Raw genomic sequence first — 11,649 nt, 5'->3', positions numbered from 1 at the left:
CAACTGATGCTGGTGTGTTTATGTCCCCGTTACTTAACGGTTCGGCAAAAGAGACCAATAGAATAAGTACTGGGCTTACAAAAGAATAAGTCCCGGGGTCGAGTTGCTCGATTAAAGGCGGTGCTCCAGCATGGCCGCAGTCAAATGACTGAAACAAGTAAAAGAGAGAGTAAAGAGAGAAATCCAAATTTTGATCCCCCCCTCTACCTCTCCCCACAATTGCTCAAGGTACCATGCACTAGGACTGAACTTGAAACCATGAGGTTTTGAAGTGAACTTTGTAACCACATAGCCATGTCTGTGTCCTAAATATTGTAAGCATTACAATTTAAAGATGAGTTTAATAATCTGTAACATTATGATTTGACTTCCATTTGTGTGTTTCATTAACCTGTCACCATTGTGTTTAGAAACAATGGTTTCCATATTTTATAACATGAAACATAATTTAGATGATACTCATTAAATAACTAAGGCCCAGGAGTAGTTGTGTGGTTAAGAAGTTTGCCTTCCCACAAAGAATTTGTCTTATGAAGAAAGGCTGAAGACGCTCGAACTTTATTCTCTAGAAAAACGCCGCCGCCATGGAGATCTCATTCTTGCTCACAACATCATAAGCGGGAAGTGTAACCTCTCGAAAGAGCTGTTCTTCACTCCTGCTCCAGAGCGTCGGCTGCGGGGTCATTCCGAAAAGCTCTATCTGCGACGATTTCATCTCAATCGAAGGAGAGGGGCTTTCTCCATCCGTGTTGCGGATCCGTGGAATAAGCTGCCAGACGAGATGGTGAAGATGCCGACGACCGCTCGGTTCAAAGTCTCCCTTGACCTCAAGTGGCCTGAACTCTTTACATGTCCCCCTACATGGCCTTGTTTTTTGCTTTTTGAGCCAAAAAATTAACTAACTAACTAACTAACTAACATGTTTCCATGTTCAGTCCTACTGCGTGACATCTTGAGCAAATGTTTTCTACAATAGCACCAGGCTGACCAAAGCCTTGTAAGTGGAGCTCGAAGGCAGAAACTGAAAGAAGCCCATATATATATGTGAGTGTGTGTGTGTTCATTGGTTTATGTCAGACAAAGGAGAGGAGAGTGCTCAATACGTGCTGTAGAGGTTGTGAATCTTTTAATTGAAATTGAAGATGACAGTTTGTCAGTTTCATGCCTGAAGATCACAATGATGTGAAACATGAGTCGCAGGAGAGACTGCCAATTTTATTTCCAATGAAAAAGGCTTTATATGCATGTGTGTGTGTGTGTGTGTGAGAGAGTGAGGGAGAGAGTATATGTTTGTGTTTCCTTGTCTTGACATTGTATGGTTGTTGTAGATTTGTGTCACTGTCATTCAAGCAGTGTCGTTCCTTTCCAATATTTCTATGAAAAACGTGTCTGGTCACAGGGAAATATTACCTTGCTTAGAATGATGATGATGATGATGTTGGTGGTGTTGGCAGCAATGGTGACAGTGTTGTGGTTGCTGTTGTTGTAGTGATTGGTTTATGAGATTTTTAAAGATCTTTCTGAAAATTTAAGTGAAAAGTATATTTCTATTTTATGTGTTTTACAGTAAACTGGATCCATCCTCTCTTGAAGTCCCAGAGACTAGAGCTGCCAATTTAGAAGTCACTCACGTCCATCAGGTAACCAATCAAACAATATTTTTTTCTTTTACAACAGATGTAAAGCAAGGGGTACCTGCATAAAGCCAGGGATCAGCCACCCCTATTTGTAATCGCACATTTTTGATATTTTTACATTTACCCTTTGCCCAGGCGTAGGAGTGGCTGTGTGGTAAGTAGCTTGCTTACCAACCACATGGTTCCGGGTTCAGTCCCACTTCATGGCACCTTGGGCAAGTGTCTTCTAATATAGCCTCAGGCCAACCAAAGCCTTGTGAGTGGATTTGGTAGACGGAAACTGAAAGAAGCCTGTTGTATATATGTATATATATGTATATATATCATCATCATCATCATCGTTTAGCGTCCGCTTTCCATGCTAGCATGGGTTGGACGGTTCAACTGGGGTCTGGGAAGCCAGAAGGCTGCACCAGGCCCAGTCTGATCTGGCAATGTTTCTACGGCTGGATGCCCTTCCTAATGCCAACCACTCCGTGAATGTAGTGGGTGCTTTTTACGTGCCAGACGAGTCTGGCAAACGGCCACGATCGGATGGTGCTTTTTATGTGCCACCGGCACAAGGCCAGTCGGAGCGACACTGGCAACGGCCACATTCGGATGGTTCTCTTACGTGCCACCGGCACTAGTATCACAGCTGCAATTTCCATTGATGTTGATCGATTTCGATTCATATATATATATATATATGTATGTGTGTGTATATGTTTGTGTATCTGTGTTTGTCCCCCCAACATTGCTTGACAACCGATGCTGGTGTGTTTATGTCCCCGTAACTTAGCAGTTCGGCAAAAGAGATGGATAGAATAAGTACTAGGCTTACAAAGAATAAGTTCCTGGGCTTGCTTTGCTTGACTAAAGGCAGTGCTCCAGCATGGTCACAGTCACATGACTGAAACAAGTAAAAGAGTATATGTCTATTGTATCAGACCTTACATATAAAAATATCCTCATGTATCCCTCCATTTCTTTTACTAGCAGAGTTCATCATCATCATCTTCATTATCCTCATCTAGCATCTGCTTCTCTAAGCCTGTGTGGGTCAGATGGTATTTGTTGAGGTGGATTTTTTACAACCTGATGCCCTTCCTGTCACCATCCCCCCACCTCACCTGTTTCCAAGCAAGGTAATATTTGCCCCATGGTCAAGTATGTTTTCCACTGGTGATTGGAAAGGAACATTGCTTTATCCTGGTGATATCCACTTTACAAACGCCATATGATGCCAAGGCAAGGGTAGACACACACACACACACATAATGAAATAAATAGGTACTTCTATGGGTCAGATATAATTCATTGAGGCAGATTTTCTACAGCTGGATGCCTTTCCTGTTACCAACCTGGCCTCGTGCCGGTGGCATGTAAAAAGCACCAGATCGTGGCCGTTTGCCAGCCTCGTCTGGCACGTAAAAAGCACTCACTACATTCACGGAGTGGTTGGCGTTAGGAAGGGCATCCAGCCGTAGAAACATTGCCAGATCAGACTGGGCCTGGTGCAGCCTTCTGGCTTCCCAGACCCCAGTTGAACCGTCCAACCCATACTAGCATGGAAAGCGGATGCTAAACGATGATGATGATGAACCCTCACCTGTTTCCAAGCAAGGTTATATTTCCCCATGGCCAGACTTGCTTTTGATGGAACATTGGAAATGAACAACTTCACTTGTATGATTGCATCATTGTTTACATCTATCATGTGGTAGGAAGACAAGGGTACACACAAATACACAAACAAATACATCTGTGTGTACACACACATCATGGACTTCTTTCAGTTTCTGTCTACCAAATCTACTCATGAGTCTTTGGTCAGCTCAAGTTTATAGTAGAAGACATTTGCCCAAGGTGGCATGCAAAGGAACTCAATCACACATCTATGTCCATGGTTATGAAAGCAAAAATTAAACAAATCTAAAAGCCATTAACTGCTCAATGACTGACAGATACCTTGTATTAGGAAAATTTTTACAAACCTGTCTGAGGCATGTAGAGGAGTCGTCAGAGAACTACATATGAGCTATAGTCCACCAGTTGATGCCTCCTGCCTCAAGCTCTTCTGACTTACACCGTTGAGTATTATCAGGGGAGCATCTATGAAATCACTTGACTGCTATTAAGGAACAGTGGCAATCTCACTAGTGTCAATGATATGAAAAAAAGCACCCAGTACACTCTGTAAAGGTGTTGGTATTAAGAAGGGAATCCAGCTGTAGGAGCCATGCCAAAGGTGACATGGATCATGATGCAGCCTTGTTGCTCACTGGATGCAGTCAAACTGTCGTGACCCATACAAGCATGGATGACAGATGTTAAATGATGATGATTTTATATCCCAGTCAAATTTGTAGAATCTGGTGCAGCTAGGGATGGTCTGTATTGGTAAAAGGTTTGTGATGTAGAATGAATTTTGTTGTGAAGGAGAGAAGTCTAACGTTTTTGGGTAGGATCCCTTTGTGCTGAAACAAGTTCCTCTCTTGCTGATGACTGCTTCTACTTTAAATTTCTTCTTGCCATTTCGGTAAAACTATTTACATGACTTTAAACAAAGCTTTGTACATACTATATCGATGTAGTACTGTATTTGTATGTTCCAGTATGGGGCACTATATCCAACTAAGAACTGTATCAGTATGGTCTACTGTGGGTTACTAAATTGATTATAAAACAGTGTCAGTAAAGTCTAGTATGAGGTGCTATATCATCATCATCATATGTCTATATTCCATGTTAGCATGGGTTGCATGATCCAACAAGATTTAATGAGGGCTGTGTTGTGCTCCATTGCCTGCTTTGGTATGGTTTCTGTGACTGGATGCTCTTCCTAATGCCAACCACTTTACAGAGTGTACTGGCTATTCTTTTCATGGCACCAGCACTAGTGAGGTCATCAAGAAACTTGCAAGACAAGACCCCTTAGCAGAATGGGGGTGGGCGCAGTATCGAAGGAGATGGTTTTGTGCCAGGTGTTGAGAGACTAAATTATGATAGAGGGTCACGAACAGATGTCTGGCTGTTGAGGAGCCAAATGGCTACCCCAGCAGGGAAAGGAGAAAGGATGGTGAAGAAGAGGTGTCAGGGCATGTTCTCAAGGTACAAGAAAGTGGATAAAAAGGGAATTGGGACAAAGAATCCAGGATAGCTGGGTGGGTTGGTAGGTTTGTGTATATGCAGATCTATGTTGTATTGAAACATGTGTAGTGTTTATTAAATAGCTGTCTAACCATACTCCTTCTTGTTATCTCTATTTTATCAAATTTTATTTTCACACTGAATGAATGCTTAAACCTAGACTTGAAAGTATACTGTTATACTTCCTATTTCTTTACTACCCACAAGGGGCTAAACATAGAGGGGAAAAACAAGGACAACACACGGATTAAGTCGATTACATCGACCCCAGTATGTAACTGGTACTTAATTAATCGACCCCGAAAGGATGAAAGGCAAAGTCGACCTTGGCGGAATTTGAACTCAGAATGTAACGGCAGACGAAATACGGCTACGCATTTCGCCCGGCGCGCTAACGTTTCTGCCAGCCCGCCGCCTTCTGTTATACTACCGGCTGTTTGATAATTCTAAGGGTGAATGAGTTCTGATTTGTACTCTGCTACGTTCCTAATGGAATACGCCTTAATATATGTATGTATGTATGTATGTATGTACGAACTCTCTCTCTCTCTCGCTCTCAGGTGATCTAGAAGTGTTTGAGAACAGGACTGAATTCAGTGTTTGTGAATATGGATGGAGATATTGATAACGACTCAACCACAGTCACCATTCTCTGCTTTCATTCTATCAATATAGTACTGTACCAGTATGAGATACTATATTTATAAGATATTGTATTAGTAGTAAGTATAGTATTGCATTATGATATGGAACTATATCAATATGGACTAATATTGGATACTATATCAATATAGTGCTGTATTAGTAGCATATGTAGTTCTACATTATGGTAAATTTCTATATCTGTATATTCTAGTATGGGGATAAGTTTACCTTGATAAAAAAAACAAAAAATTGTTTTAGTCTTTTTGGCTAATATTTTTCTTGTCTGTTGATAATTTAGTTTTGATTTCATATTGATTAAGGCGGAGAATTCTCTTTTGTTATATTCCTCACTTTAGGTCTACAATGAAATTGCCGATCACTTCAGCCGCACAAGACACTCTCCTTGGCCCAAAGTGAAAGAATTCCTACAATCACTCCAAGACGGTGCTTTAGTGGCTGACATAGGCTGTGGAAATGGCAAATACTTTGGTGTCAATCCTTCAATTTATCAGGTATGTCACACTGTACCATTTCTGTTAAGGTTGCTATTGTTCTTAGTTAGTTAGTTAATTTTTTGGCTCAAAAAGCAAAATGCAAGGCCATGTAGGGGGACATGGAGTTATGTACAGGGTGGTGTTCATGTAAAGAGTTCAGGCCATTTTTGGTCAAGGAAGACTTTGAACCGAGTGGTCGTCGGCATCTTCACTATCTCATCCGGCAGCTTATTCCACGGATCCGCAACCTGGACGGAGAAAGCCCCTCTCCTTCGATTGAGATGAAATCGTCGCAGATAGAGCTTTTCGGAGTGACCCCTACAGGGGCACAGCTAGAGTGTGCTGCCTGAGGCAGCCTTTGAGTTTGTACCCTGATGATGATGATGATGAAGATGGTGATGATGTATTGTTTTTTCAAATTTCCTCTTTTTTTTAAAAATAATATATTTATTTGTTTTTATTACTTATTTTTGTAGATTGGTTCAGATCGAAGTGAAAACCTAATAAATATATGTAAAGAGCGGAATTTTGAGGTGTTTGTGGGTGATGTGATGGCAATTCCTCTCAGATCAAACACCTTTGATGCCTGCATCTGTATTGCAGTCATTCATCACCTGTCCACAAAAGTAAGTAGATCTCATTTGATTAAATTTAATTGTTTAACCATTTACCATTTAAACAGACTATATCCGGCCAAAATATTCTACCTGTTTTATACACCAACCAACCAGATCAGCCTTTCACATCTCATCATCATCATCATTGTTCGACCGTGGTCGAGACAATGGAATTTACCATGCTATGCCAGACTTCACGGTCCATCATGGCATTACGGAGGTCCTGTTGCTGGATGCCTGTATCCTACATCAGGGTAGGAGAGTGTGCGCCCTCTGGTATTGCGAGTATATGGCTTCCAGAGGAGAAGAGTAGAAATTGCCTCGTTTTCAGCTCTACAACAATGTCCAGCAAACTGGACTCTCCTACCTTTCACAAGAGATGACACAGGTGGTAGTTTCCCATATATTTGCATTTTGGTTGTATGACGCTTCCACAAGAGATTTTGAGCTCTCATAAGGAGGCGAGTGTAGGTTCCATCCACATCTACCCTATAATGTGATTCTAAAAAATAAACAGTTTCATCATAAAAATCTTAAGCTATAAGATAATGCTTGATTAATTCAAAATGAACCTTTCTACTATAGTCACAAGGCCTGAAAATTTAAGGGAAGGAGATAGTCAATTACATCAAGCCCAGTACTCAACGGGTACTTATTTTATTGACCCCCAAAGGAGGATTGCCAAAGATGACCCCCCTGGCAGCATTTGAATTCAAAATGTGAAGACGGACGAAATACTGTTAAGCATTTCGTTGGGCGTGCTAACAATTCTGCCAGCTTGCCTGATTAATTCAAAATAATGTGAATAAATAAACATTACATTTGACAGACCCCCCCCCCAAGACAAGACATAAATTTTTATAGAGAATACCACCTCCATGTATCATTAGACTACTCCTTATCCACCCCTCAACATGTTCTTCATTCATTATATTCACACACACCTCACTCACTCCCCATCTCTCACTCTTCCATATACCTATTTATTTATTACCCACAAGGGGCTAAACACAGAGGGGACAAACAAGGACAGACATAGGTATTAAGTCGATTACATCGACCCCAGTGCGTAACTGGTACTTAATTTATCGACCCCGAAAGGATGAAAGGCAAAGTCGACCTCGGCGGAATTTGAACTCACAACGAAATACTGGTAAGCATTTCGCCCGGCGTGCTAACGTTCCTGCCAGCTCGCCTTTGTAGAGAATACCACCTCCATGTATCATTAGACTACTCCTTATCCACCCCTCAACATCTGTTCTTCATTCATTATATTCACACACACACACCTCACTCACTCCCCATCTCTCACTCTTCCATATACCTTACTAACCTTGTACCCTGAGGGTCCACCCAGACACCTCATCATCGCTATTTTCATCTCTTCCCTGCTCAACCCTGATCACTTTCTCTTCTAAAATGTGAGTAGTCATGTTACTCTACTGCAAGAAACCTCCTCTGTTCTGGCCCCTTCTCTTATACTTTTAATCTTCATCTCCTAGCATAAAGCTGCTCCCCTTGAGGTTCATAGTCTTGCAGGCTGCCTTGTGTTGTCACATGAAAAAAAAAAAAGCACCCAATACATGCTGTAAAGTAGTTGGCATTAGAAAAGGTATCTATACCAAAGTAAACAGTATAGCGTGATGCAGTTCTTTGGGGGGATGGGCAGGGCATTGGATCCTGTTTAACTGTCCAACTCGTGCTAACATGGAACATGGACATTAAATAATAATAATGACGATAACGATGTGGTGGTGGTGATGACGATGACGACAATGATTGTGTGTTATTCATGCTGTTCGCTTCAAGCCAGTGGAGGGGCTTCTGCACAGTTGCAAAATAAATTCAAACAAAGGCACTGTATTGTAGCAAAAGGGGTTAAACAACCTATTGTTGTTGTTGTCGTCGTCGCATGCCATCAAAGTGACACTGGGGTAAAATATACGAAGCGCCGTATACCCATCATGACTACCCGTCTGATAAGGGTACACCAGGCACATGCATCACAACCATATGTGCGCGACATGGTGATCTCATATCAAGATAAACAGCACATGACCTTGCAGGTGGGGCCCAGTTAGAATTTTCTTCTGGTCGAGTAGCCCATCCTGCTCAAAAGGTCCCTGAATAAGGGTTGCTTAAGGATGTTGAACGAAACACCCATGTTTCCAGAGGTGAATTATTCAAACCCCAAAGAATCCCTCTCAACACAGGACCATGATGCTCCCCCACTACTTCTGCTCATGATCAGAGATGCACATATCGTCAGCTTCTAAGGGACATGCTCAACTGGTTAAGGTCAAACAACTGACAAGCAAATCTGTGGTATTGAGCAGAATATTTGCTGTAGCCCATCTTTTATACCAAGACAAAACATTGTACATGATAACACTTGCAATCAGTTAAGATCAGAAGCCATGAGAGCCACTGCCTGGTACTGCATCAGGGCATTTATTATTATTATTATTATTATTATTATTATTATTATTAAATTATTTGTTTTTCCTTCTTTCGTTCTTTTTATCAGCAACGTCGTCTTCAGGCTGTGAAAGAACTGGTCAGGCTGCTCTGTCCCGGAGGCAAGGCTCTAATTCAAGTGTGGGCAATGGAACAAGAGATAGACAACCAAGAATCTAAGTACATTCGGAAAAAGTCAAAACCAAGCCAAAAGGACAATCTGTCCGTATTACTCAATGTTAACAATACCTCACAATGTGACAGCGACCTTCCAGAAATAGCTGACATCAAACTCAAAGAAGACATTGGTAACACCAAACCAAACCGGCCCCAACAAATAGTAAAACTGCCAATTCTGATAACAATGAATCTGCTGAAGAACCTTTAAAACTTGCTGTTCATGTCAATCGTACCAGCTTCAAACAACAAGATCTTTTGTTGCCCTGGACAAAGAAAGTGAAGAAAACCTCAGCCAAAGCTGATAGTTGCAATGATAGTGTTCTTTACCGATATTACCATGTTTTCCAAGATGGTGAACTGGTTGACCTGTGCCAGAATATCGATAATGTGGACATATTACAGTATTATTATGATGAAGGCAACTGGTGTGTTGTTTTAAAGAAGTCACTCTTGTTGACATAAGCGCTATGGTGATATAATTTTCTTAACCCGTGTCATTAAACATGTCATCATTATGAAATCATTCAGCATATATGAATAAATATCTTAAAAAATGTATTTGTTATTATGTGTTTCTGTGTGTATATGTATGTGTGTGTGCATGTGTTTTATTTGTGTCTATGTTTAAACCCTTTTGACACCAGCCTGCCTGAAGCTGCCCTTTGTTCTATGATCAAACCCTTTTGATACCAGCCTGCCTGAAGCTACCTCTTGTTCTATGATCAAACCCTTTTGATACCAGCCTGCCTGAAGCTGCCCCTTGTTCTATGATCAAACCCTTTTGATACCAGCCTGCCTGAAGCTGCCCCTTGTTCTATGATCAAACCCTTTTGATACCAGCGTGCCTGAAGCTGCCCCTTGTTCTATGATCAAACCCTTTTGATACCAGCCTGCCTGAAGCTGCCCCTTGTTCTATGATCAAACCCTTTTGATACCAGCGTGCCTGAAGCTACCCCTTGTTCTATGATCAAACCCTTTTGATACCAGCTGCCTGAAGCTGCCCCTTGGTCTATGATCAAACCCTTTTAATACCAGCGTGCCTGAAGCTGCCCCTTGTTCTATGATCAAACCCTTTTGATACCAGCCTGCCTGAAGCTACCCCTTGTTCTATGATCAAACCCTTTTGATACCAGCGTGCCTGAAGCTGCCCCCTGTTCTATGATCAAACCCTTTTGATACCAGCGTGCCTGAAGCTACCCCTTGTTCTATGATCAAACCCTTTTGATAATTGCCTGCCTGAAGCTGCCCCTTGTTCTATGATCAAACCCTTTTGATACCAGCGTGCCTGAAGCTACCCCTTGTTCTATGATCAAACCCTTTTGATAATTGCCTGCCTGAAGCTGCCCCTTGTTCTATGATCAAACCCTTTTGATACCAGCGTGCCTGAAGCTACCCCTTGTTCTATGATCAAACCCTTTTGATAATTGCCTGCCTGAAGCTGCCCCTTGTTCTATGATCAAACCCTTTTGATACCAGCGTGCCTGAAGCTACCCCTTGTTCTATGATCAAACCCTTTTGATACCAGCCTGCCTGAAGATGCAACTTGTTCTATGATCAAACCCCTGGTTTTAAATTTATATAAGTTAAAACCTTCCACCAAAATTTCAGTTTAATTTATGTCCCAAAAATGGATGTTATTTGTGCAAATTTTCCATTCATTTTTAAAACTGATTGAAACAAAGTTGGTGTATTTGATCAGAAAAAGGGTAACAAATGGGTTAAATATTCTGTTAGGTATGGCTATGTGGTTAGGGAGCATGCTTCACAACCATGTGGTTTTTAGGTTCTTTTCTTCTGCATGGTACCACGAGCCAGTGTCTTCTACTGTAGCCTCAAGTCAATCCACAAACGCCTTGTGAGTGAAATTTGGTAGATGTATATTGTATGGAAGCTTGTCGTGTGTGTATATATATATACTCTTTTACTTGCTTCAGTCATTTGACTGCGGCCATGCTGGAGCACCGCCTTTAGTCGAGCAAATCGACCCCGGGACTTATTCTTTGTAATTCCAGTACTTATTCTATCGGTCTCTTTTTGCCGAACCGCTAAGTGACGGGGACGTAAACACACCAGCATCGGTTGTCAAGCAATGCTAGGGGACAAACACAGACACACACACACATATATATATACATATATACGACAGGCTTCTTTCAGTTTCTGTCTATCAAATCCACTCACAAGGCATTGGTCGGCCCGGGGCTATAGCAGAAGACACTTGCCCAAGATGCCACGCAGTGGGACTGAACCCGGAGCCATGTGATTGGTAGACAAGCTATATGTATGTATGTAAATATAGATATACTTACATACATACATACATATATGTATATATATATATATATATGTATATATATATATATATATATATGTATGTATTCTTTTATTCATGTTTCAGTCATTTGACTGCAGCCATGCTGGAACACTGCCTGAAAGGGTTATTTGTAGTCAAAGAAATCGGCCACAGGACTTATTCTTTGTAAGCCT

General features: G+C 41.4%; 1 protein-coding gene across 4 annotated transcripts in view; it reads left to right on the top strand.

The window, feature by feature from the left end:
• Positions 1–9,720, top strand: part of LOC115218397 (alkylated DNA repair protein alkB homolog 8) — a 45,526-nt gene extending 35,806 nt beyond the window's left edge. For all 4 annotated transcript variants that reach the window (XM_029788185.2, XM_029788186.2, XM_036508336.1 and 1 more), the window contains 4 exons: positions 1,568–1,640; positions 5,771–5,926; positions 6,385–6,534; positions 9,053–9,720. In XM_029788185.2, the coding sequence (XP_029644045.1) occupies positions 1,568–1,640; positions 5,771–5,926; positions 6,385–6,534; positions 9,053–9,370 (697 nt within the window). In that variant the 3' untranslated portion in view covers positions 9,371–9,720. The remainder of the gene's footprint in view (positions 1–1,567; positions 1,641–5,770; positions 5,927–6,384; positions 6,535–9,052) is intronic.
• The last annotated feature ends 1,929 nt before the right edge of the window (positions 9,721–11,649 follow it).

The sequence above is a fragment of the Octopus sinensis genome, linkage group LG13 (assembly GCF_006345805.1).
Source record: "Octopus sinensis linkage group LG13, ASM634580v1, whole genome shotgun sequence".
In the NCBI taxonomy this organism is placed as follows: Eukaryota; Metazoa; Mollusca; class Cephalopoda; order Octopoda; family Octopodidae; genus Octopus; species Octopus sinensis.
Note: the sequence above shows the minus strand (reverse complement) of the source record. Positions and strands in the feature narration are given on the sequence as shown.